Source organism: Phocoena sinus, chromosome 11 (genome assembly GCF_008692025.1).
Source record: "Phocoena sinus isolate mPhoSin1 chromosome 11, mPhoSin1.pri, whole genome shotgun sequence".
NCBI lineage: Eukaryota > Metazoa > Chordata > Mammalia > Artiodactyla > Phocoenidae > Phocoena > Phocoena sinus.
The window spans coordinates 35,748,193-35,775,006 of NC_045773.1; the positions used below are offsets into that span (position 1 = coordinate 35,748,193).

General features: G+C 54.4%; 1 protein-coding gene and 1 pseudogene across 4 annotated transcripts; one reads left to right on the plus strand and one right to left on the minus strand.

Annotated features, from left to right (window-relative positions):
- Window positions 1–26,814, plus strand: TKT (transketolase). Of its 4 annotated transcripts, XM_032648830.1 has the most exons (16): window positions 60–5,211; window positions 8,240–8,279; window positions 8,595–8,718; window positions 9,490–9,607; window positions 10,425–10,538; window positions 11,341–11,438; window positions 15,687–15,878; window positions 17,538–17,656; window positions 19,147–19,340; window positions 20,091–20,255; window positions 21,419–21,575; window positions 23,405–23,535; window positions 24,139–24,222; window positions 24,330–24,423; window positions 25,703–25,825; window positions 26,525–26,814. In XM_032648830.1, exons 4-16 carry the CDS (start codon window positions 9,524–9,526, stop codon window positions 26,698–26,700), a joined length of 1,731 nt encoding a protein of 576 aa, XP_032504721.1. In that variant the 5' UTR covers window positions 60–5,211; window positions 8,240–8,279; window positions 8,595–8,718; window positions 9,490–9,523; the 3' UTR covers window positions 26,701–26,814. The 4 variants fall into 4 exon arrangements, 3 of the variants coding, with proteins under 3 accessions (XP_032504718.1, XP_032504721.1, XP_032504719.1); XR_004352220.1 differs by lacking the exons at window positions 8,240–8,279; window positions 8,595–8,718 and having other exon boundaries at window positions 1–250; window positions 25,369–25,825; XM_032648827.1 differs by lacking the exons at window positions 8,240–8,279; window positions 8,595–8,718 and having other exon boundaries at window positions 1–250.
- On the minus strand, window positions 21,584–23,396 carry LOC116762093 (annotated as a pseudogene).

Below are 26,814 nucleotides of genomic sequence, written 5' to 3' on the forward strand. Positions count from 1 at the left end.
CGGCGCCCCGCCCCTGCGGGCGGCTCCCGGCACTCTTAACGCCACCCCGCGCTGCGTCCAGCCTTAGCAAGTTGCCGGCAGCTGCGCTGCGCTGCGTCTCCGCGTCCTCGGCCTCCCCACCCGCCCGTTCGCCCGGCCGCGCCATGGAGGCCTACCATAAGCCAGACCAGCAGAAGCTGCAGGCCCTGAAGGACACAGCCAACCGCCTGCGCATCAGTTCCATCCAGGCCACCACGGCGGCCGGCTCGGGGTGAGTGGGGGCGCAGGGCGAGGGCGCCGGGGCCGCGGGCACGCCGGCTCCGTGTCGCGCTGCACGGTGCCACCACGAGGGAGGCGGCCGGGGGCGCGGTCACATGGCGGAGCGCGCGCCTCGCAGGTCAGCGCCGGAGGAGCCTTCCGCCGCGCCCTCGCTCGGCCCGGCTTCCGCCCGCTGGGGCCCGGCTCCCAGCAGGCCTCAGGCCGGCTCGGCCCCTCATTCCCCGCTGCTCAAAGGCGCAGGGGACGCGCGGCTACGCACTGCGGAGGCCCCTCGCCGGCCGTGCCGGGAAGGCCACCATTAGTGCCCACTCGCCGAGAGACAAGCCCTGTACCGTGCCCTCAGCACGCGCGGCCCCAGGACCCTTTCCTCCCTGGTAACTGGTAACGTTCCACCCACATGTGAGGAAACTGAAGCTCCGAATTTGTCAGTTGCCCGAGGTCGCACGCGGCGAGATCTGGAATTTGAACCTGTGCTGCCCAACTCGAGAGCACCTGTTTTAACCCCTCATCTTGCAGAGGAGCCTGGGGGCCCCGGCCTTGTCCCTACCTCAAACTACCCGTCCCCTTCTCCACCTCACATTCCTGTTCAGAGTCACATTCCTGCCACTCTTGGCTTTGGAGCAGGGGTGCTGAGACTCCAGGAGTGGAGAGTGAGGAGGAAGGTGGCCACGTGGATGCAGAACCCTGGCATCCCTTGTGAAGGGAAGGTCTAAGATCTCCTCTGGGGTGGGGGCAGGAGGAGGGGATGGGGTGGAAGAGGGGAGACTTGGAAGGTTAAGAGAACCAAGAACCAAGCCCCAGGGCCTTGGGGTGAACATACAGGGCCAGCCTCCAGGTGCACTTTCCTCAAGTCAGAGCCCCATCCCCCAGCGTTCTTTCCTGTCAGCCCTAATGGCTCAGAAGATGGAGAAAGGCTGTTGCCCATCCCAAGGAGCCTTCTCTGAAGATGGCCAGTTGCAAGGGACAGTAATGATAACTGGCCACTGTGCAGCTGGAGGCATCAGGTGGGGTAGTTGAGAGGGTCAGCTAGTGAGTCGCTTCAGAGCCTGTTTCCCCGCTCTGTAAAATGGGAACAGTAGTAGCGCCTACACACTGAGTGGTTTTCAGGATTCCAGCCCTTTGGGGCGGGGCATGAGGCTGCCCAGACAGCATGTGATGGGTTCATGAAATGATATTGAAGTGTGGGTGGGGGATGGTTTCCAGAAACCTTCCTAGCCAAGTCTTCTTGCTTCTGGCTGATACCCGATTATGTGGGGTACCCCTTGGCCAGGCAGGGATCTGGCTTACTCTTGGTGCCCTCTCCCCTGCCTGGCACACAGTAGGTCTGCACACCTATATCGCTTGGTAAGTACTACTGGATCCCCTTCCCTTGACCACTTCAGGGGATCATTTGCCCTGCAGAACCTTGTTGAGCCCTGCTGTATGCTAGGAGCTCTCTAGCTAGATTCCTGACGATCTAGCTGGAGGGACACAAAACAGTGTTACACTTCTGAGCATCTTACAGGTCTAGATAAAACCTGTAGACAATTACAGGGATCCTGAGTGGTCGATAAGTATCCCTGGTGTGGCACAGAGCATCCTCTATTGCTAATATAATCTTATGGATTCTGAGAATAACCCTATGAGACAGATGCTGTCATACCACATTTTATAGATGAGGAGAGTGAGGCCAGTGTGTTGAGTGACTTGCCCAAGCTGGTCATTGGTAGCTGTTCCATGCTGTCCAGTGAGGGGCTCCCATTAACCAAGAAGACTTCTTGGGCAGGCAGGCAGCACCAGGCCAGAATACGGAGAGAAACCTGAAAGGGGAAGATAAGGCACAGTGATGAGGGATCTCAGTCAGTTTGAAGGCACTTGGAAAGAAATGAAATAACATTTACAGCTGGGGGAGGGGGGCTCCCAAAGGGAGAGGGTGTCCAACGGGTCTCCTGGGTCTTTGTTAGATAGTTAAACTCTGATTTCTATGGGGACAAGATACTGGATTGGCAACTAAGTTACACCCAGGTTTACACTGTAATGCCTTAGGGAGGAACTCACTGAACTCAAAGTGTCCATTTACAAAAAGAAAAAGTGCAAGATACAGTGATTCTTGTTCGTTTTAAGCATGCGTAAAAAGTGCAGGAAAGAAATACTTAGGAAAAAACATGCTGCGAGGCCCAAAAAAAAAAAAAGAAATACTTAGAAAAAACTTAATTTTCCAGAAGGAAGTAACATTACGATTACTACCTCTTTCACAAGGGATTTTGAAAGGCATGTGCCAAGAGCTCTGTGTGCACACAACACACAAACAAACAGTGAAGGAAGACTTGAACAGGTCTCCAGATGTTGGTTTTGAGGACGGCTACTCCCTCACAGCAATGGGTGCGGTCCATCGAGTGAAGGCTCAGCTTAGAGGCCCCAGCTCTGCGCAGTCGCGGCCAAAGTGACCATCCTGTCAGGTTGTCTCCTTTCTGGGGGAGCTTACGCCCCGGTGGTGAAACAGCACTTAGGCCAAAGTCTTTTCATGGTCACCGCAGAGGCTGGACTGACATTGGATCAGTGAGGACCAGGCCGTGGTGTTCAGGATTCGGTGAAGTCCTGATATCTCGGTAGCTTTCCCCTTCCTGTGCCATCACTGACCAAGTGACAGTGGACGTCACCAGGCCCGGGAAGTGAGGACACTGGCCTCTGTGTCCGAGGAGCTGAGGGACAGAGCCTGCACAGAGGGCTCCTTGTGGCAACACCCACAGCTTCTCCAGGTCACCTGCCCCTCCCTCCGCGTGCTGGGGGAGCTGTGGCAGCCGTGGCAAGGGTTCAGCTCATCCAGGCTTTAAAAGGTAAGACTTGATGGCCTTGTCAGAGGGGCCCTTCCTGCTGAGGCTCATGGTGGAGATTTCTGAGTTCTCACCAAGTGGGCTAGACTGGCATTATCCAAACAGTGCTGAGTGTCATCTGAGGACGCCATCAGAGTCAGGCCCGGGTCTGGAGGTGCAGGCTGTGCCTAGAAGTCCCCGGGACTCTGACCCACAGTGTTGGGGTGGATACTCAGGAACGTAAGGTCTGGCCAGGCCTGGCTGGTGGGCACAGGGAGATGAATCTAACCCTGGCTGTGTTCCGACTGGCTGTGCCCTTGTCAGAAAGACCCTTCCCATCCCAGGGCCTCAGTTTCCCCATCTCTAAAGGAGAAGTTCACAGATAGGTGGTTTTTGAACTGGGTTTCTCCAGGGTGGGGCTGGGGGACCAGAATGAGCCAGCTCTGGGGTCCTGCCACCTCCTGTTGTGGGTTTCATGTCCTGGGGGATTCACGTGACCTTGAAGTGGCTGGAAGTACATCCCTCCCTGCTACCCAGCTCTGGTACTCTGAGACGCTTTGAGTGCTGTCTCTGGGCAGATAACTGCCGTCTGGGCCTGCTTTCTTCACCCCAGCCTGGCCCTGAGTGAGGCAAGAGCAAGCCCGTTGAGGTTACCCCAGCAGCAGCATTTCCCCACTCTGTGTGTGGACACCCGGCTGTCCCGCGATGACCCTGTTCTTTGCCTCCGAACTCAGCAGGGCCGATGGGCAGTGCTTCCTGAAGCTGGGAACCTGGTGCAGCCACCTGGCTAGGGTCTGAGGTGTTCTCCTGTCTTCCCGTGAGCTAGCTGACCACACTGTGGCCCCTGGACCATCAGCTCTTACTCCCCTTCACTTTGCCTCTTTAGGCAGAGGCCTGTTGTCACTAGAGCCCAGTCTCACAAAATCAGGAACTCCCTTATTGCCACAGACCACAGCTACCAGCCCTGGACGCTGGGTCCTTAGGCAGACTCTGTGCTCCTGCCCTGAACAGTGAGGTGAAGTCCACTCCGTGGGGTGGGCTGGTGGGAGCGGGCGATCGCCCCAGCATGTGGGTCTAGCTGGCGGGGGCCTGCACTGTTTGGCCTTCTTGCTCAGAAGTCAGTCTCCCCCATGGCCTGGCTGTAATCTCTGAGGGCTGCACAACTGGGTAAGGGAGTGTGGCTGCTCAAGTATTTCCTCTGCTGGGCTCTGAGCACCTTCTTCCTTTTAAAGATCATCCTTTTATAGCTCTAGTGAGGTATAATTTTCATATCATAACATTCTTAGTGTATGGTCCAGTGGCTTTTAGTAAATTTAGTATATCGACAGTGATTTACAGTAAGTTTTAGTGAATTTACCACTTCCCATTTTAACTCTAATGGATATTTCATATAAATGGAATCCTACAGAATGAGGTCTTTGGGGGTCTGGCTTTTTTCACTTAGCACAATATTTGGAAGGTCATCATGTTGTAGCATGAATTTGTACTTCATTTCTTTTTGTTGCTGAATAGTCCATTGTTTGGATATACTACATTTTGTTTATCCATTCTTCACTTTCTCTTAGCATTTTGCTTTTCTCCTAGCTCTTCTGATGGTAGACTGTGTGACCTTGGGCAAGGTACTTCCCCCTTCCGTGGACCTTGGTGGTCCCATCCTCAAAATGAGAAGGAGGTTCGACTTTGTATCTGGTATTTTTAGAGCTGATATTTACTGAGCAATTGCCGTTTTCCTATGCACTGTGTCAAGCTCTTGACACACAAATACTACCTCATTCAGTCAGATTCTGCTACTGTCTCCATTTTCCATTGAGGAAACTGAGGCTCAGAGAGGTCACATCCCTAGAGTCTTGGAGCCAGGATACATCATTTATTTGTGCACTCTTTGTTCCAGCTGCTCTTCAGGCCGGAGGCTACAACAGTGAAAAGGCTCAAACTCCCTGCCCTCCTGGAGCTGGAGTTGCACCTAGGATAGACAGGCGACAAATAGCCACATAATGTCAGTTGGCGGCAAGTATGAGTAAGGGGAAAAAGGTTTTTTTTTGTTTGTTTTTTTAACGCAGTATGCAGGATCTTAGTTCCCCGACCAAGGATTAAACACAAGCCCACTGCAGTGGAAGCGCAGAGTCTTAACCGGTGGACCACCAGGGAAGTCTTGAAGAAGGTATTTTAGATAGTGTGGTCAGGGAGGGCTTCTCGGAGAGAGTGGTGTGGGGCATAGCTCTGTTTCTTCACAGTCTGAGGTGTGGAGGCAGTCCTTCCAGGCAGGAGCCAGCCCAAGTGGTTCTAGGAACAGGAAGAACAAGGATGGCTTGTGTCCTGGCATCCTGAGATTCTCTTGCCTGAGTATTTTCTTTCTTAAATTTTTTTTTTAATATATAAATTTATTTATTTTATTTATTTTTGGCTGCGTTGGGTCTTCATTGCTGTGCGCGGGCTTTCTCTGGTTGCGGTGAGTGGGGGCTACTCTTTGTTGTGGTGCGTGGGCTTCTCACTGTGGTGGCTTCTCTTGTTGCAGAGAACGGGCTCTAGGCGCGCGGGCTTCAGTAGCTGTGGCTCGAAGGCTCCAGAGCACAGGCTCAGTAGTTGTGGCGCACAGGCTTAGTCGCTCCACAGTATGGGGGATCTTCCCAGACCAGGGATCGAACCCGTGTCCCCGGCATTGGCAGGCGGATTCTTAACCACTAGTTAAGAATGCCACTAGGGAAGTCCCCTGAGTATTTTTTTTTAATATATACCTAAAAAAGAATATAAATGATGTACATGTTATAAATAACTATCCTGGGTGTACCTACCTCCAGGCTTAAGAACTAGGACGTTATAGTGCTTTAGAACCTGCTGGGTGTCTCTCCCTCCTCACAGAAGGAGGATTTCCCCCAGAAAGAACTGTACACTGAGTTTTGCATTTTATTGTTTTATTATAGTCTTAAGACGTTTGTATAAATTCATAAAGAGTGTGGTCTTCCCTGCTGTAGAGATCTGTCAGCAGTGTGCTTTGTTCACGTGTTGTATTTGTGAGATCTTGTTGAGGTTGTTGCATAGTATTCCATTATAGGAATATATTGTCATTAAATATCCTCTTTATTTCTTTTTGGCTGTGTTGGGTCTTCGTTGCTGTGCGCGGGCTTTCTCTTGTTGAGGCGAGCGGGGGATACTCTTCGTTGCGGTACGTGGGCTTCTCATTGCGGTGGCTTCTCTTGTTGCGGAGCACGGGCTCTGGGGTGCATGGGCTCAGTAGTTGTGGCTCGTGGGCTCTTGAGCGCAGGCTCAGCAGTTGTGGTGCACAGGCGTAGCTGCTCTGTGGCATGTGGGATCTTCCCGGACCAGGGCTCGAACCCGTGTCCCCTGCATTGGCAGGCAGATTCTTAACCATTGCACCACCAGGGAAGTCCCTTTTTTTTCTTTTTTGAAGAGCTAACTCTTGACTTCGATTTTTAAAAATTGTACATTTGCTTCCTATTTCATAAATTTCCATTTTTTATCTTTCTAGTGTCTTTGAGCTCACTGTATTTTTTAACGTTTTAGGTTGGACCTTAACTGTTGGTTTTCAACTCATATTTCTTACTTTTTCCTTCGGGGACTTATTTCTTCTTCATAACAGATTATTTTTCTTTGTATTTTTAAGCATGGGAGAGGCTGTTGGTAGTGCTTACCTCCCTGGTTCACTTTCTGAGGCCTTGAGGCATGTGTATGGCATGTGTAGGGTGGGAGAAGGGCCATCTTCCAGCAGCTGGCAGCATTATCTGCTGATAATGGAGAGGAGCCCAGCCAGGGGGTGAGGGATCTTCTCTGCACTTTTTCTGCAGGGAAACCTGTGAGCAAGCAGAGTGAATGCTGAAGGGAAGGGTGGTGGTGGGGACATCTGGAAGAATGTCCTCCCAGAGGTGGGGGGCCTTTGGGAGCCTTACCTAGGCCCAGCTGTAAGGCCTCAGCACCACCTTCATAGATTGAACTAATTAGGAGTAAGTGGACAGGTTTTGGAACAAACTTATAACCCCCATGCGTCACAAAGAGTTGCGTGGTGGATAAAATTCCCTGCAGCCTCCCACCTTGCCCACACCCCTCCCTGCCTCTTGCCAGTTTACATTCATGGGTTTGTCCTGTACAGCCCCTTGGGGTGGGCCCCCGCCCACAGTTGTCCCCCCAGGGCAGGCTGGGGTTACAGGAGAATCTCAGGCCCTCAGACCACAGACTCTGTACACTGAAGTTCCTCTAGTAAGTTGCACCTAAGAGTAACTGTCTCCTGTGTGTTCAGCAGTTTACGGTTTGCAGAGCGTCATCTCAATTCTCAGCTCATTTCTTCCCTCCTGCCTGCCCCGTGGTCCGCAGAGGGTCGCGGTCCCAGCCTGCAGATGAGGAGTTGGAGGCCCTGAGAAGTGTGGCATCTGGTCTTCCAGCAGGTGGTGGTGGCCGATGGTCACCTGGGCACTTTGAGTTCATTGTCTTAGGGACCCCCCGCCATCCCCACACAGCACCCCATTTACCAGTGAGGAAGCTGAGCCTCAGGGAGGTGAAGCATGTGCTGAAGTCACAGCCTGAGTGGCCCATATCCCCACCTGGGACACCTCTCAGAGGGAGTTCCCTGGAAGCTCTGGGGTGCGGTGGAGCAGACACCTGGCCCCCAAGGATCCCTTATTCTGTATGTTTTTATTTAGCAGGTATGAAGGTAGGGCTAGTAGTGTGTCCAGGATGCAGGCTTTGGAGGAAATACAGGCTCAACCCCCATGGGTCTCACAAGGAAGGGTTCAAATCGACTACTTTTCAACTTCTGGTGTCTCTTCGTGGGTGACCTCCCTCCCACCACGTCAGCTTTGCCGGGGCCAGGCACACCTCCACCATGTGCAAAAAGTGCTTGTGTCACAGCCCTTTCTCCCGGAAGCCCCTTCCTGGGAACCGCCAGGTGCGCAGGGCAGGCCAGGCTCCCGTCCCTGTCTGCGTTCTTTCTCTTGGAGCAGTTTGGCCTGCTCTCCACCCACATCCTTCCCCCACTGTTCTCCTAACAGGGTCATGACTTTTGAAAGAGGGGTTCCTCAGGGATGGGGCTGCCCTAGGAGGGGAAGGGCAGGAGGTCAGCCTGGCTGGTGTTGACGGGGGTGTCCTCCAGCTGAATTCTGTGCTAGCGACAAGGGAGTTGGGTTCCTGCCAGGCGGGGAAAGGTTTCTCGTTCACATTTCCTCACCTCCCTCTTTCAGGTCTAGTGTCTTTCCCCATGACCAGGAGTTCGTAGAAATGGTTAAGTATAAGACGATTGTGTGCTGGGGATGTGGGTACTAAACCAGCATGGACAGTTCCGGATTTCTCTACTAATGTGTCTGCTCTGGGAGTGACTCACCCCTAACCCATGGTGGGAGCCGGCTGGCAGGGAGGAGGGAGGCCCACTGAACTCCAGGTGGTGCATGTGCCCTTGGGTTTGGCAGTGGGCATGTTTTAGTGTGAAGGGCCTCAGAGCAGCGGCAGAAGGCTGCGCTGAGCTGGCTGAGCTGCATGGAGGGAGCGGCTGGGAGGCACGTGCCCTGAGGCTGACATTGTAATCAAACTTCGGACCAGAGGGCTTCAGGAATCACAGCTGTCCTGCCAGGAACTCCAGTCTCCACTCCTGGGCGCTGGGGCTGAATCAATCAAGTGGGTCCTAAGAAACCTGAATATGTCGCATCTCTAAGACATAATCCTTGTACGTTCTCCGGTTAAGTCCTTTGCCCAGTAGCCATTCAAATAACTGTGCAGCAAATAGAACAAGAGCCTGAAAAAGGGAGACCGTTGAGCCTGCGCTTGCTGCTGTCAGCGCCAGCCCAGCCCTGTCTCAGGCAGAAGGAGTTTTTATTTTTTCTAGGATTGTAGCCTTTGTAGAAGATAAGAGATTGCTTTGCCTGTTAAATTCTGTGCAGAAACATGGTTTCTGGTGGCGATACCAGCCCTCAGAATGCCCATTAAAAGCCTGCTGAGCAGCCCAGTGACGCTCTTGGAGAGCCCGAAGGCCCAGTTTTCAGACTACCAACCCTGCGGGTGGAGGCTGCTGGGAGCCTTCGTCCGTTAGCCCATGCCCAGGGCCGTAGGAGGCCCAGCACCCCTGGGGGCCTGGGACGCCAAGTTGCCCCGACAAGTGGGCAGAGTCCTGGGCAGTCCCACGGGGACTTAGCTAACTGTTCATAGAGGGGCCACCGCAGTCTCCTGGACCCCTCCTCCTTTCTGACTCTAGTCCAGCCCCAGGATTCTTCAATTACCGTGACTCTGAGGGTCCAGACTGTTGGCCCCTGGGAGGGTGCAACCCCCATGCTGCCAGCAGTGCCTCCTTGAGACCCCCATGTAACCCTCCCAGGAGGGAGGAGCCCGTGGCTCCTTGGGACCTGCACCTCCAGGTCCCTGTCTGTGGGCGTGAGGTAAGCCCCGTAGATCAGGGGTGCAGGGCTGTGACGTATGCATTTGTCTTTCTCCTGGGCCGCAGCCACCCCACGTCATGCTGCAGCGCCGCCGAGATCATGGCTGTCCTCTTCTTCCACACCATGCGCTACAAGGCCACGGACCCCCGGAGCCCTCACAACGACCGCTTTGTGCTCTCCAAGGTAGGAGGCCAGCCCTCTGTCCTTCACCTGGGGCTGGGCGGGCCCTGAAACGGTGAGAAGGGGACCTACCTCCCTGGTGTGAACCCAGCCCCTCACCACTCTTCTCCAGCTGCTCCGCCTGGCCCCTCCCTCAGTGTCTTGCTCTGTGCTGACCCAGCTGGTAAGCTTAACCCCAAGCTAAGGAATAAACAACCAAATTAGTAGGGGATAATGGAAATGGTTCTGGGTGTTCCACCCATGTTTGGTGTTGACAGGCAGGACTGGAGTCCAGGTCGGGGATATAGCTTTGTGGCTTTCTACACGCGTCTCTGCTGTGCCAGTACCCAGGCCATGCTCGCTCCTTCAAGAGTGGTGATGCCCTGCAGTAGGGTTTGGGATGGGGCTCACTGACCACCTCCCCCCGCCGCCCCGCTTGAGAACCATAGCCACAAACTGCCATGAAACCCCGAAATCTACCTGTACCCAGGCCTGGCTCCATGGCCTCTGGTCTCTCGGGGTAGGCATGAGAGCTAGAAGTCTGTCCAAGTCCACTCACATGCCAGAACCCAGGGATTAGGGCGGCCGGCTGCCTGCTGGGGTTTTGGCCTCAGTCCTCACAGCTGCGCTCCCCCTGCACCTGTCCTAGGGCCTGCTCCGCCTTGGCTGTGGGAGCCTTGGGCTGGAGAGGGATGAAAGGAGGGAAGGTAGCCTTCACTTGCTTCCTTTCCTGAAAGGGATACCCAGGCCGGTAGGTTCGGTTTGGCCAGGCCCTGGGTTTCGGGGCGTGGTGGGAACAGCTCCTCATCTGACCCATCCCCCCACCGTCCATCCCCTGCAGGGCCACGCAGCGCCCATCCTGTATGCCGTCTGGGCTGAAGCCGGCTTCCTGCCCGAGGCAGAGCTGCTGAACCTGAGGAAGATCAGCTCTGACTTGGACGGGCACCCTGTCCCGGTAAGTGCACCCCACCAGGAGCCTCTCCAGGCCTCTGCTTCCACTTCCTGTTTCTCAAGGCATGCGGGAAGGGGGCAGGGCACCCACTGAGGAGCTGAGGGTGTTGGAGGGCAGAGGAGGGCATTAAAGGGAGGAAGAAGCAGGGGTTTGGGGACACGCTGTTTACCCCAAGCTTGTGCTGAAAGGTGAGACTTTTAAGGCCCCAGCCCAGGGCACTCTGGGTCAACTGCAGGGAGGGCCTCTCCCCAGGCACCGAACACCGGCTTCCCTTCCCTGCTGGGCCTCCCTGGCCACTTAGACACAGCTTGGGCGAAGAGGTTCACCAGGGATTCTCTAAGGGGGTCACAGCAGGATGCTGGTGACACCCACGGAAGGGGCCCGGTGTGCTCCTCGGGCCGCTGCAAACGTTTGGAGTTCATGGGGTTACCATGGAAACTGTGACGCCCCATCTGGGCACCCACTAAGGCCAAATACTTCAGTTTTGTCATGAATTCTCCCAACCACTGTGTGAGGTGAATAATGTGGGCTCTGTTTACAGGTGAAGGAACCAAGGCCCAAAGAGATTCAGTCCGTGGCCTGAGGTCACACAGCTCCCCATGGGCCGAGCTGGTATTTGAACCACACCCACAATTACTGCTGTAGGGGAATAATGAGAAGTCACACACTGCCTTCTGCAGACCTGCCTGCACCCCGGGTATGGGTGGGGTGTGGCTTCGAGGCTCCCAAGGCCACAGGGCTAGAATCCTGGGAGGCACTTCTGGGAAACATTGCCTGTGGTAACTGTAGCCCCCTGTCATGACAGAAACAAGCTTTCACCGACGTGGCCACGGGCTCCCTGGGCCAAGGCCTCGGGGCCGCTTGCGGGATGGCCTACACCGGCAAATACTTGGACAAAGCCAGGTAACACTCCCACTCCCCATCCCCACCCACGATGGTTTTGGGAGGGGTCCTGGTGGCCCGGCTTTACTCGCTGGCTCCAAGCACCTCCTGGCCTGCCCAGGGCGGAGTAGAGCTGAGTAACTAACCATGCATGTGTGGCATGAGGCTGGTACCAGGACCAGCTCCCTTTTCAGATGAGGAAATAGGCTCAGAGGAGTGAAGGGACCTGCCCAGAGTCCCTGGATAGCGACTGGTAGGGCCAGCCTTGCGTCCAGAGTCACATGCTCTTTGGCCAGAGCGCTTTGGCTCATGAGTTCCCGTGTTCCCCCCAAGCCTGGCACCTGGACCCCGGAAGTCTTAGGTGGGCCCACCTCTCAATGCCTGACTAGGTGCCGAGAACCCAGGCCCGAGCCACTCGCCTTTACCTCGGGAAAGGAGAAAATGGGGTGTTCCGGGGGTGTTTCTGGGCCTCCCTGACCCCCACGTGGCAGCCAGGGAAGAGATGAACCCTGGAGAGAGTGGCCTGTGGAGGGTGAGCAGCCTGGTCAGAGAGGTTTGCTGCTGCAGCACCAGGCAGCTTGGGAGAGAAGCTCCTCGAGGCAGGTTTCAGCTGCAAGGCCATCCGCCGTGGCCTGCAGACAGGTGTCTGTTGCGGAGGGGAGGGGTGTCGGCTGCAGGCTGTCCGAGTGGTTTCTTCACTCCTTTACCGTCCGAGTGGTTTCTTCACTCCTTTACCGTTTAGGGCCCTGTGCTCTGTGCTTTATAGGGTTTCACCTTGATGAGGTGATAAGGTGCGTACAGCTGCCCCTCTCACAGGTGGGGAAACTGAGGTAAGGTGTTTGCCTTATGGTGGAGGCAGGATGTGAACCCAGGGTGTGCATCTGGAGTCCATATTCAGGGTCCCCAGGCTGCTCTGAGGGGCCTGAGGGAAGCACAGCAGGCTCGGGGAGCTCTGTGGGCGGGAAGCTTCCCAGAGGAGAGGCCAAGGGAGTCTGGCCTGCAGGCGGCAGGTGGCTACAGGGAGCCTGACTGGATGCTCCACCCCAGTGAGCACCTACTGTGTGCAGGGCAAGCTCCTGAGACAGCTCTCCAGGAGGTGGGCTGGGGCTGCGAGGCCTTCCAGACTCAGGCCAGTGTTACCTGACGGGATAGCCTCCCAGGCTGGGCTCTGGGGCCAGGCTCAGCTACACCCAGAAGTGACTCACTTTGCAGTGAAGAAAGTCACAAAGAATGGGATGTGTGTTTAAGAGTATTTTATTTGGCACAGAACCAGAGCTGTGAGTTAATTATTCTCTACAGTTGCTTGAAATAATTCCTCGTGAAGGGTCGTTTCCTGACCTTAACATAATGGGAAAAGCCAGTGTAGGGAGATAGCGTTTAGCTGGGTTCTCAGTGGCCAGGGTTGGCTAAGGCTGAGGGGTTAAGGGAATTACCAGGCTGCACCAGCTGCCAGAGGTCCTGGATCCAGCCTCCAGTCAGGTCTGTCCAGCCATCAACCAGGGAGCACACATCCAATTGGGTCTCTTCCATTTCTTTTCTTTTTTTTTTTTTTTTTTTTTGGTTGCACTACATGGCTTATGGGATCTTACTTCCCCAACCAGGGATCGAACCTGGGGCCCTGGCAGCGAGAGCACTGAGTCCTAACCACTGGACCTCCAGGGAATTCCCCATTTCTCTTTTAAATAATTTTTTTATTATAAAATACATACTAATCTAAAATACAGGAATGCATTAAAAAGAAACGAGGGACTTCCCTGACGGTCCAGTAGTTAAGACTGAGCTTCCACTGCAGGGGGCATGGGTTCACTCTCTGGTCAGGGAATGAAGGTCCTGCATACTGCGAGGTGTGGCCAAAAAAAAAAAAAAAAAGAAACTTCTTCCTTATTCTTAACCACCTCTCCCCCATTTCAGTCTCACTTAACAGTGTATCCTATTTCCTCCATGTTATTGTGAGAAAAAACTTAATGGATTTATAATCCTAGTATTTATACAATTTTACATGCTTTTTAGAAAAATCTGAACACTTTCTCACACCCTGTCAAGAGCTAGTGTTTGTATATTTTATTTTTATTTTTGGCTGTGTTGGGTCTTCATTGCTGTGCGTGGGCTTTTCTCTAGTTGCGGCAAGTGGGAACTACTCTTTGTTGCGGAGCACAGGCTTCTCATTGCGGTGGCTTCTCGTTGCAGAGCACGCGCTCTAGGTGCGCGGGCTTCAGTAGTTGTGGCGCTCGGGCTCAGTAGTTGTGGCTTCCCGGCTCTAGAGCGCAGGCTCAATAGTTGTGGCACACGGGCTTAGTTGCTCCGCGGCATGTGGGATCTTCCCGGACCAGGGCTGGAACCCGTGTCCCCTGCATTGGCAGGCGGATTCTTAACCACTGTGCCACCAGGGAAGTCCAAGAGCTAGGTTTAATGACTGATACTGTTCTGTTTTATGGGGATGCTGTAACACGTTTAGACCGTCATCTGTTGTTGGATATTTGAGGTGGTTCCCCAACTCCTGCAGCAAATGTTGGCCCTCTCGTTAAGGTCTCTTCTCTTTATGGTAATTCAGGACTGTGGGCATTTGTAGCCCTACCCTGAATCTAACAGCTTCAGGAAATATGCGGCCTCAGGGTTGGCCCTGGCTTCTGCAGGGCCCCCTTTCCTGTTCACAAGCACCCCCAGTGTCTCCCCACACCGCCCTCCTGACTTGAGTCTGAGGCTATGCTGGAACTCCACGCTTGGCCCCGGTTCAGGTTCCTTGGAAGTGGGTGTGGGGTTGGGAAGGCAGCCAGTCTGCTTCCCTGGAATCCCTTTTTGGGGAAGTCGAGTTCCCTACAGGTTTCTCTGGCTTAGCCCCATCAGACTGGTCATTTTCGGGAGCTGCTGTGCCAGACCCCACCCCTGCAGTGTCTTTGGGCCCCCCCTTGCAGCATGCAAGACCCAGCTTCAGATAAGCCTCTGTGAGTGGGACCTTCTGCTCCTTGTGGGGGAACCAGTGGCCTGGCCTGCTGGAGGCCGCAGAAGCGAAGGTACGGGCCTGGCGTGGCAAGGGGAGGATGCAGGAGCCCTCCCTGACCTGGAGGCCTGCAGGGGTGCTGAGTCATGCTGGCAGCACCACAGCCGTCCCCACCTCTCTTCAGCTCCCCCTGCCTTGGCCCTGCAGCAGGGAGGCCTGGAGGCCCAACCCACTCAGCAACAGGGCGGCTGCGTCCCTCCGAGCCATCCAGGCACCAGCCTCGCTCCCTGGGGTCACGCATCTGGGCGCTGGGCGGGGGAAAGGGGGTCTCGGCATCCTGCTGCCCCTACCCCTGTGTGCGATCCTAGTCAGCAAGGAGTGGACAGTCTGGGCCGGGCAGTCAGGCCTGTGTCTGAATGCTCGCTCAGCTGCTCCCCAACTGCGTGATCTTCAGGCAGGTGCCTTGACCTTTGAGCCTGTTTCCTTGTCTGTGTGTTTTCTTGGGAATAACAACTGCACTTACCTTCTTTGAGAGGGTTACTCAGTGATAAGCAGAGTTGGGGGGTTGGGGGTTGGGGTCAAGGTCCCTGAACTGGTCCCCCTGCCTCCAGCCTCACCCCATGGCTCCACCCTCCCCAGCCAGGGAAGGTTCTGTTTCTGGGTAATTTATCCCAACTTTATTGCTCTTTTTTACTGTGTCACACTGCCTTTGGAACAATCATGGCTGCCTGTTTTGATGGCAAGAGATAGACCCTGGGGTGGAGAAAGCCTAGGCCCAGCTCTAGTCTTGGGTAAGAACCAGCCCCAGAAGTTTGGGAGGAGACCGTCCTTTGAGGCACCTGCCCACACCGTGATCCCGGCCTTCAGGCCCCTCGTGCGTGCTCATCTTCACCTGAAGCCTCCCTCTAGGGTGCATCACAGATGGCCTCCCTGGCCCAGCTCCTCTGAGCAGAAAGGTGCTCTGTCTCTCTGGCCCACTTAGCGAGTCCCAGGGCTCCCCCAGCAGTCCTGGTTCACGGTGGGGTGGAGAGAAGTGGGTGTGCCCCGGCAGCGGGCGGCTCAGGGCCCTCCCGCCCAGCGTGAGTAGTTAGCCCCTGTGAACCTCACCATTTTCTTCATGCCCTAACCACTCCACGCTGCTGTCTGGAGCTGTTTCTTGGCAGCTGGTACTACTTTCTGGAGCTCCTGACAGCTTCCTTCACAGCCCCTTCCTCACTGGGTGTGGACTTGGGGTGGGCACAGCTGTTGCACGTCCCAGAGGGAAAGGCCAGGGGCACGTGGGCCAGGCAGGGGGGCCGGTCTCTAACCCCCCCCCACCTCCCCCCCCACAGCTACCGTGTCTACTGCCTGCTGGGAGACGGGGAGCTGTCAGAGGGCTCCGTGTGGGAGGCCATGGCCTTTGCGGCCATCTACAAGCTGGACAACCTCGTCGCCATTCTTGACATCAACCGCCTGGGCCAGAGCGACCCCACCCCGCTGCAGCATCAGATGGACGTCTACCAGAAGCGCTGCGAGTCCTTCGGGTACGTACGAGACTGTGGCCTGAGCACCCTCATAGCAAAGGATACCTCTGTACCAAAAGCTTTGCAGACGCAGGGGCTGAAGCCAGAGGTTAAGCCCCATCAGAAGAAGGTCTCCCTTCAGGGTCTGACTCACAGGGCATTTGGCCGCCCTGGCCAGTGCCATGGATCTGTGGGCTGAGGCCCAGCTCTGAGCAAGTTCCTTTATTTGCACATTGGGTGGTGTGATGGCTCTCAGAGCTTCCACATAACGTGATCTCACACATCCTCACCTTGTTCTTGGGTGAGGAGGCAGGAGGTGCACGGTGTGGACCAGGCTCGCTCAGTACGTCAGGCCACTGGTTACCTCCTGTGACAGGAGGAGGAACAGGCCTCTCATAGGGAAATGGGAGACAGGATTTCCAGATTTCCCCCATGGGCCTTGGATGGTTGTGAATTCAGTCACGTGTTACAAAGCAGGGAGGTCCATCTGGGCGGGTGTCAGCCAGAGAGGGCCTCACCTTGATGTCCCTCCCCTACCCCAAATACAAGTTCTGCACTTGGGCTCTGAGGGCCCAGGGCCTTCAAGGCCACCCTTCATAGATGAGCCGATGACCAGGGAAAGTTGAGTTGGAGTTGCAGTACCTGATCACACAGCAGACACAGGGCTGTTACCTGAGTGACCTTACAGAGGGAGAAAATGAAGAGAAGAAAGATTCTCTGTTGGACAGGGGAAGAAACAGCCACAACATGCCTCAGGGACAGACCTCCTCAAGGCCACATCGGGCTGGGGACTTGGAGTATAACCCCGGCAGCATCCTTGGGTCTGTGTCCATAACCTTGTGGCTACGAAGCCAGATTCCTTAAGTCCTGGCTTCATCACTTAACTTGCTTTGCGGCCTTGGGCAGATTACTCCACCTTCAGTACGTCAGTTTACATGTCTATAAAATGGGGACAACAACAGGTTTTTGTTTGTTTTTAATAATTTGCTTTTATTCTTTTTTTTTTTAATTTATTTTATTTATTTATGTTTGGCTACGTTGGGTGTTCGTTGCTGCGCATGGGTTTTCTCTAGTTGCATCAAGCGGGGGCTACTCTTTGTTGCGGTGCGCGGGCTTCTCATTGCGGTGGCTTCTCCTGTTGGGAGCACAGGCTCTAGGCACGTGGGCTTCAGTAGTTGTGGCTCGCAGGCTCAGCAGTTGTGGCACATGGGCTTAGCTGCTCCGCGGCATGTGGGATCTTCCCGGACCGGGGTGCAAACCCGTGTCCCCTGCAGGCGGGCGGACATACAAGTTTCCGGCACCACGTCCACCATCTACAGAGTGATCGGATGTGTCCCTTAAATAAAAATTCATCAAAAATCTAGCAGTAGATTGCAAACCCACTGCATTGTCCTAAAAGCAGCTTTCAGTAGGAAATGAATAGCTCAGGAATGAAAGACAATAAGTAACTAGGCTTTGCATTACTTAGGAGAGGAGGAAAATCTGTTCAAAGGCAAACAAGAGGAAGTAAAACAATGTGAAAAGAGAAAATTAAACGCAAATCGGAATCTGGCAGGTTTGAGGCGCCCCAGCTCCTCCAGCTCTTTTCCAGATCGCAGCCGTGCAGTGCAGCGAGGGCAGGGCCTTTCCCCAGGACCCTTCTCAGGGCCCTCACCCCTCACGCCCTCTTTCTGTCCCCAGCTGGCACGCTATCATCGTAGATGGACACAGCGTGGAGGAGCTGTGCAAAGCTTTTGGGCAGGTCAAGAACCAGCCAACGGTCATCATTGCCAAGACCTTCAAGGGTCGAGGCATCACAGGTCTGTATGCTCGAGTCTCCTCCCACCCACCACCCCGGGACCGGGCCCTGCGGCTGACTGAAGAGGGGGTGGTTTAGGAGGCATATGCCTCTGAGAGCCCGTGCCTGGGGTTGAGCCAGCCGCTTGCTTCCTCAGCGGAGTGCACCCAGTCCAGGGAAGGGGGAGCAGGAGACTTGCTGGGCAGCGTGGCTGAGCTGGGATTTAGAGCCTGGTTTGGCTGGTCTCGACTGGGGGTCATGTGTAGGCAGGAGGAGAGGGAGGACTTGGGAAGGACTGTGGGTAAGGAGAGAAGACACTCCCTGCCTGGCATCTGCAGAGCGACCTTGACGGCTCCAGCTGTCTGCCCTGAGCCGAAGGGCTGATGCCGGGAGCCCATGCCGGGAGCCCCAGGAAAGCCTGGGGAGACCTAGATTCTTCCCTAGGAGGCAAGCGGGGTACCCCTCATGCAATGGAAAAGTGATTCCAGAGGCCTGTGCAGGTGGGCAGCCCAGGAGCGTCTGGAAGATGGTTCCTGTGCCTGGCCTGAGAGCCATGCAGACATAAGCCCCTCCCTAGCACCTAGGCACGGGCTCCAGACCCTTGCTTGGGGCTGGGATGGCCCTTGCCCATTGTAACGATGGGAAGATGGGGCTAGAAGTGGCCAGGGACTTGCCCAGGGATACAGGGAGTCTGGCACTAAAAGGGCTAACTGCAGGCTCTGGGCTGGCTTCACTGTGCCATGTGTCCGGCTCTGCCCCTGCCCACCAGGGGTCACGTCCCCCTCTGCCTGTGTGGACTTGAGGTAAATGAGGATATTCACTGGTATCTGGGAAGAAGTACACAGCTCTGGAACCTTCTGGGAGAGGACTCTGGGATACAGTCATGGCCTCAGTGCCGCTGATGCTGACTCCTCAGGTGTTACCACCACGTGGGATCTGGAAACCTCAGCTCCTGGGGGCTGCTTGGGAGGGTTAGCCCTTGGCTTTCTCCAGGCTGTGGTGACATCTGAGGTGACCTTAGAGGAGAAGGTTATTAAGTCTCACTGGTCCCCACACGGCAAGATGCCCTGCCACACGGGGGTTGCACCTGGGGGCTTACAGAGCCCCATCTGCTGCTCACTGATGCATAGGTGACCTTGGCAGTGCTCCCCCTGCCCTAGGCCTCAGCTTCCTCTCCCAACCTATGCAACAAACTGAGTGTGATTTCTACAGCAGACCCCACGCTGTGCAGGCTTGGGGTGGGGAGGTGATGCAAGGGGAATGGGATGGGGTGGCATGCCAGCAACATTCATCTACCACACATGCCCCCTCCCCACTGGGAGCTCCTGGGGGACTGGGCTGCTACTCAACAGGGGCCTGCAGTTGAGTGCTGGTCACCATGGTCCTCCTTCCCTGACCCCCATAGTGGCCTGCCCTTGACGTGTGGAGGGTTAGGCCCCCTCGAGCAGCTTCCTGGCCCTCTGGGAGCTTTCACCTTACCTGTCCCTCTGCCCTCCTACGTTGTACCCATAGGGATAGAAGATAAGGAGTCTTGGCATGGGAAGCCCCTCCCCAAAAACATGGCTGATCAGATCATCCAGGAAATCTACAGCCAGATCCAGAGCAAAAAGAAGATCCTGGCGAAACCCCCGCAGGAGGACACCCCCTCGGTGGACATTACCAACATCAGAATGCCCACCCCACCCAGCTACAAAGTTGGGGACAAGGTACCCAGTTGGGCCTCACTTTTCTGGACTGGTTGGGCTAGGGTGGCAGCGGTTCTCTGGTTCCCCAGGGCTGGGGCTGGGAAAGAGAAGAGAGATTAGATTAGTTCTGGGTGAGGAAGAACCCTGAGATGTTGCTCCTGCCAGTTCTTTCATGGGGCCAGCCAGCTCTGGAATTATTTACATGCAGAGAGGCTCAGAGAGGGCAAGGGATTTGCCCATAGTCACACAGCAAGCTACTGGGATCAAAGCTGACAGCTTCTGAGTCCCCCACCACCACCCCAGCCCCGGTCCATCGTGGCCTTGGCCTGCGCTCAGGACTCCCCCACTTCTGGCCAGGCAAAGGCAAAGGGCAGGCCTGCCCGGCTCTGGGCACTCCCCCTTGTGGACCCATCAGTGCCACCTGAGTCAGGCTTTCTGACTCCCGGGCCCTCAGTGTATTCTCGTGCAGAGTGGGGCGCGTTCACAGGCCTCTTTCACAGGGCTGGGGAAATGGGGGTGTTAGGACATCTTTTCCAGCTCAGATGGTTCATAGCCGGGCTGGAGACAAGAGGCTGCACCCAAGACATTCATCGTTTTAAGTTCTTATTGGCACCCTTACAGAAGTTTCCATAGGGCCGTATGCTGCTGGGCTTCCTTCTTCTGCTGTTTTACCCTTTTCCTCCCTGGTGGAAGCTATGGCCCAGAGGCTGAGCTGGGCTCCAGGCCACATGCCCCCCGAGGTGCTCAGCCTTCCCACTCTCCTCCCCACAGATAGCCACCCGCAAGGCCTATGGGCAGGCCCTGGCCAAGCTGGGCCACGCCAGCGACCGCATCATCGCCCTGGATGGGGACACCAAGAATTCCACCTTCTCAGAACTCTTCAAAAAGGAGCACCCAGACCAATTCATCGAGTGCTACATTGCTGAGCAGAACATGGTGAGTGCAGCTGGGGTCTGAGGGGTGCAGGGGCAGGGCTGAACCCCTCCTGTTCCCTTGAGCATCTGTGTTTGGCAGTGCCAGGTGCCTGCTAGGCCCTAGAAACAGCTAGGACCCAGCATTGACCCTTGACCTCAAGTAACTGGTGGGGGAGGGGTGTTGTGACACCCAAGGGCTGGGTGAGTGCACACCGGGGAGCTGAGCAGGGGATGCTGCACGCAGGCCAGTCGTTGTGGTGGATGGGCTTTCTCTGGGGGTAAAGGGCCCTCCAGGTGGAAGGGCAGGCACAGCCAGGAGGCTGGAACTAGCAGCCAAAGTCTGCTGGGCCCTTTTATGCACAAGGCTTTGGCCCTTGCCACCCTGTGGAATACAGAGATGAGAGAACTTTGTGGACCCCTGTCATGCACACAGTTAGGTTAACAGCTCCTTGTCAGGATCTATGGTTGTTACATAAGGAACAGTGTTTTGTCCTGTTTTTCAAAATATCCTGGCCGAGGAGCCCAGCCTGGCCTGCAGGCTTCTAGGAACTGGGAGCTTCCTCCCCCTGGAGACCGCCTGACTCTGCTGCATCCAGAGTTCTTCCTCCACCTGAACCTGAAGTTGTCTCTGGCTTCCAGCCTTGGCAGCTGGAGGGGCCAGGGCCGGGGGGTGGGGGGCTGGGGAAGGAGGGCTCCTGTCAGCTGGTGGGTTTCAGAGCTGTGGAGGTGATGCCAATTTAGAACCAGTATGCCTGCACTCAGTGCTTCTGGGCCAGCATTTGGGGCCTGGGGCCTCTGGGCATACAGAGGGGTTGCGAGGGCTGGTCTCTGCAGAGGCCTTGGGGTGGCAGGGAGATGGTGAAGGAGACTTGCAGAGGCCTGGGAAGGATGGACCATCCATGCTCAAGCTTACTGGCCTGCTCTGTGAAAGGCTTTTCTTGCTAGAAAAGTGTCCCCCAGGAGGGTGATTTTAAGAGAACTTGTGAAATTACGATTTCAAGTTGAAGGAGTTTGGAAACAGACTGTGGAGTCCGTGAGCGCACAGGATCACTTGCATGGGAGGAGGAGAATTAACAGTTACTAGGATGACGGACCCCTCACCTCCCAAGAGGTGGCCCTGGGGGTCCTGGGCCCCCTGGCCACCCTCTCCCTCCTCTGGGCTGACACCACCCACTCTGCCCCCAGGTGAGCATCGCTGTGGGCTGTGCCACACGTGACAGGACGGTGCCCTTCTGCAGCACCTTTGCAGCCTTCTTTACGCGGGCCTTTGACCAGATTCGCATGGCAGCCATCTCCGAGAGCAACATCAACCTCTGCGGCTCCCACTGCGGCGTGTCCATCGGTAAGGAGCTGCGGCCGGGTGCTCACACCTGTGACGTCCCCAGAGTTCTTTTTATTTTATTTTATTTTTTTGCTTTTTCCCACACATGAACATTTATTAAACATTTTGAGTATTATACACAATTTGCTTCTTTTACTTAGCAATTTTTGGCATTTTTCTGTCAGTACTTCATTCTCTTTAACTGCTGCAGATGTTATATTCTATAGACATATTGGTTAGTTATTTCTTTTTAATCAACATTTGGGCTGTTTCCAAGTTTGAAAAAGAAAGTTGCAAGAAATACTCTTGGGTCCATTTCTTTGTTCAGGATTAATTTCTAGAAGTGGAAGTTCTGGGTCCAAACCCAGAATACTTTGAATTTTAATTGATATTGCTAACTTACACTCTAAAAAGGTTGTACCAATTTATAAGGCAGAAAATGCTAATTTTTTTTTTGATACTTAATCTAAATCTTTGCTAAAGTGATGGGTAAAACATGTTTTAATTTTCATTTTTTAATTCTGTGTTTAGTTTCTAACTTACTAATTTTGGTTTCTAGCAATATTCATTCTCAATTTTCACCTCTTTGAATTTTTAATTTTAGCCATTATGCTTGATATTAGGTTATTCTTTTTTGTAAAGAGCAGCCAATTCTTATTCTATCATTGTAACATCCCATGCAATCTCATTGAAGATCAGAAACAAAGTTTTTTAAGGTCTCAGACCTTCTCCTTTAACCACCAAAACGGTAGTCTCGTACCTGCCTCTTTACTACCTCTGTGGAGTATCCTGGAGTTTTCAACTTATTGACTCCTAGTCTAAGTGAACAGACTTTTTTTCAAAAGTGTGATATACAGTAATTCACAGTCCCTTTTTTCATCTAGTTTTAGTAACTGAATGCTAACTCTTCTGTTTATAATCCATTTCTGACCTTTGGACCCATCTGCCTAGCTCCTAGCTCTATAGGCTCTGGTTTCAGCTCATGCTACCAGGGGACTCTGCCACTTCGGGCTGTCTTGGTAGATGTTCTACCCTAGGCACGTGCTGGTCACCTATTCTTGACTCTTGATGGGCATTCAGGCAGTTACAGCAAGAAATGTTTCACAAATGGTATCTGATACAGTCTAGTTAAGATTAATGGGGAATAAAAGTACTTTGCTTAAAAAAAAAGTACTTAGCTCAGAAATAATTATCCATAGATCTAAAGTCAACAACACTCTCCACAACAAAAAATACATAATTTTTTTGGGGGGGGGAGGAGGCTTTAGATCAGAAATCACTTTCACATTAATTGTTCTTTTTATATACTTCAAATTTGTACTTAATGCCTTTCTCCTCCTAGACATCAGAAGGAACACCTGGATATCTTATAAACGGAACTGCCTCCCACTATCCAAACCACGTCCACTTTATTTGTTAATTCTGGTTGCTCAATAAGTTTTAAGGCATCATCCAGACTTTTAGCAAGAAAACGAGCTCCCTGTGGAGGTTCCGTGAGTTCTCTACTGAGAACTATATTAATTCTGTCCTTTTAAAGGTCGATTCTTCTCTGGAATGGAGAACCAGGTTTTCCCACCCATAATCACCAAATTCTTTTTACCTGAGCAGGGGCCCCAGGCAGGTCCCCATTCTTGCCGATGCCCATGTTCTGGGACACAGCGACAATGCAGTTTAGCAGACGAACCATGACGGTGGCAGAAAACACTTCCGAGCTAGCACGTCACACTGCCAGGGATAGCCCGCCAGCTTGGCACGAAATTCTGTCCCCGGACTTCTGAAACAGGGTTTGGAGCCAGGATTCCATTCCACGCATGAGGTCTTACTTCAGCATATCCTTTCCCACACCCCAGGGGAAGATGGGCCCTCCCAGATGGCCCTGGAAGATCTGGCTATGTTTCGGTCTGTCCCCATGTCAACCGTCTTTTACCCAAGTGATGGGGTGTCTACGGAGAAGGCAGTGGAATTAGCAGCCAATAGAAAGGTAGGTCACTTAACTGTTCTTTCTTCAGCTGGCAGCTAGCGCTTCCCTAAAGGGACGGGAAGGGAGGCCAGTATGCAGGCCCAGAGCTGATAATTTGCTGCCCCAGAGTGGTATCTCCTGACCTTGCACTGGTGTTGTGGCTTTGGAGGAGTTAGACCAGGAAAAATGAAATACACACCACCCTTCCTGCTGCGTGGCAGACATTGCTAATTGATCACCGCTCTCTTTCACCACTGAGCATCCTGGCAGCCCCTGCCGATCCAGCAGTTGCTGCCTGTCTGCCCTCCCTGAGTTGAATTCTCCAAGACGGAATGAACTGAGTCCTGAACAAGAGCCACGCTGCCATTGACTGGAATGTCTCACATGGCTCTCGTCCCTCTGAGGGCAGGGGGTGAGCCACAGCACTCTGGGGTGGGGGGTGGGGGGGTGCAGTCCTTGGAGGCCAGTCTACCTGATGGAGAAGTTATCTTCCATCTGGGGCTTGGGGCTGGCTGTCACGCAGAAGGAGTATTTGGAGAGGCACGTGCTGCAGAGGAAAGACTCCAGTCCTCAAGGTTGGAAGTCCTGCATCCTGAAATCCTCAGTTATTCTGTTTCATTCCAGGGCATCTGCTTCATCCGGACCAGCCGCCCAGAAAACGCCATCATCTACAACAACAATGAGGATTTCCAAATCGGACAGGCCAAGGTCAGTGTGGTTTATGCCCCAATGAGACCCCACAGAGAGAGCCTGAGGTCGGGACCCACCCCAGTCTATCAGACTCTGAGCCTCACTGGCCCCCATGTTGCCCCCAGGTGGTCCTGAAGAGCAGGGACGACCAGGTGACTGTGATCGGGGCTGGGGTGACCCTGCATGAGGCCTTGGCTGCTGCTGACCTGCTAAAGAAAGGTAAGGAGGGTGGGACCCACAAAGTTTTAGATGGGGTGCTAACTGCAGACCCAGTCTTGGGTGAAGAAAAATCTCGTCTAATTAAATGATGAGAATATTACTAAAAGCCAGGCTTGGAACACTCACTGTGTGCCCAGCATGGTGGCCAGATCAGAGGCCCTGGAGCCTGAATCTACTTAGCTGGCTGCTAATTAAGTCTGTTACTCAGCATCGTTGTGCCTCGTTTCCCCATCCATGATGGAGGTACTATCACCTTCCCCACGGGGCTGTCCTAAGGATTTAATAAACGTGACCTGGCATTATTATTATCATTGTGAGCTCACAAGTGTTAGCTGTAGGGAAGACAGGCATTAGCCTCCCCTGCAGTAGAATCACAACAGATTGCAGCCGTGCTGAGCACCCAGGAGAGGGTGGACATGAGTGTCCTTAGGAAAATGACCTCAGGGCTTCCCTGGTGGCACAGTGGTTAAGAATCCACCTGCCAGTGCAGGGGACATGGTTCAGGCCCTGGTGCAGGAAGATCCCACCTGCCGCGGAGCAACTAAGCCCACGCGCCACAACTACCGAGCCTGCGCTCTAGAGCCTGGGAGTCACAACTACTGAGCCCACGCGCCTAGAGCCCGTGCTCTGCAACAAGACAAGCCACGGCGACTAGAGAAAGCCCGTGCGCAGCAACGAAGACCCAATGCAGCCAAAAATAAATAAATTTAAAAAAAGAGAAGAAAATGACCTCAGATGTGAGTAGGAACTGATACGCAAAGAGGGTATCGAAGAGGCCCAGGCAGAAGGAACAGAGCTCTGAGGAACTGGGGGGAGGGCCAGAGCAGGAGCGAGACGGGCTGGAGATCCAGGGGGAGGGTTGACCCATCCTCCTGACCTGACACTGTCCTGCCTGCAGCCACAGCTCCCCTCCCCACCACCCCACATGCCCTCACTTTACCTCAGGGTGGACCCCGGGAGGCGGCCGTCCCTCTGGCTTTCCCTGACAGTCAGTCCAAAGGCCAAGATACTGCAGCCCAGGGCGTGAGGGGAGAGAGGAGGCGCTCCTCTTCCTGCATGAGACCTGCTGCTCCTGTCAGGCCAGGGAGGCTCCGAGGTGGAGGGGTGGGTGTGGAGGACACGGGCATCACAGATCAACAGAGGAGGTGGCCGAGCCATTGGGGGTGGGCAGCTGTGTGACAGGCCCCCTTGCAGGGTGCCCATCAAAGGCCCCCAAAGGGCAGACCCATGGTGCCCAGCTCCTTCCCCTCAGCCCGCCCCACTTCTCCTCCCCTCACAGAGAAGATCAACATTCGCGTGTTGGACCCTTTCACCATCAAGCCCCTGGACAAGAAGCTCATTCTCGACAGTGCCCGTGCTACCAAGGGCAGGATCGTCACCGTGGAGGACCACTACTATGAAGGTGAGAGAGCCAGGGACACACAGGTTGGGAGGGCTGGGGGCATAGGGCTGGACGTCCTCCTTTATCCCAGCCCCAGGAAGGTAGCTGCGGCCCAGGAAACCCAGAGCAGCTGGGACTTGGCCTCTTAACAGACCTCAGGCTTGGCCTGGGGACCCTTGAACTCAATGGCTGGAATGGCTCCTTGGATCCCCGCCTGACCCAGGAAGCCCGAGAGGGTTCCAGCCGTGCTAAGAGCACACAGTGGTCATGTCCCTGAAGTACCTGAACGTTAAGGCTGTTGTGCAGAATCAAACCGGGAAAGCGACACAATTTCTGGCTTTAATGAGTTTTTCACAAAGCCATCCTCTACAAATACACACTACTCTCTCCTCCAAAGCAGGCCCCAGGGGAATAGACGGGCTTAGACCCTGAGGTCAAGTGCAGATGTCGGTTGATGACAGCTGCCCAGAGGATGGTGTTAAATGTGATTCAGAGGCCATATTTGGGCTTATGAAAAAAATAAGTACTGTGATTGATGATGTCTGCTCTGGCTACAGGCGTAGGGCACGGTGGTTGGTATATATGCCATCCCCCCACCCTTGGGAAAGGGAATAAACTCCAACTGATTCAGGGCCTGGGGGGGCAGCTAGGGGCTCTGGGGACCCGCCCACTGCTCACCTGAGGCTGCATCACCTGACTCACCTCCTTTCCTTTGTCCAGGTGGCATAGGTGAGGCAGTGGCCTCTGCAGTAATGGGCGAGCCTGGCGTCACTGTCACTCGCCTGGCTGTCAGCCATGTGCCAAGAAGCGGGAAACCAACAGAACTGCTCAAGATGTTCGGCATTGACAAGGACGCCATCGCGCAAGCCGTGCGGGGCCTGGTCACCAAGGCCTAGTGGGGGGTGTGGGGTACAGCGTGGGAGTGAGTTCTACACATTCCTGAGATCCTGGCAGAGGTGCTCAAAGATGTGCCGAGAGGAGTCATAAATATATGTTTTGAGAAAAATGAA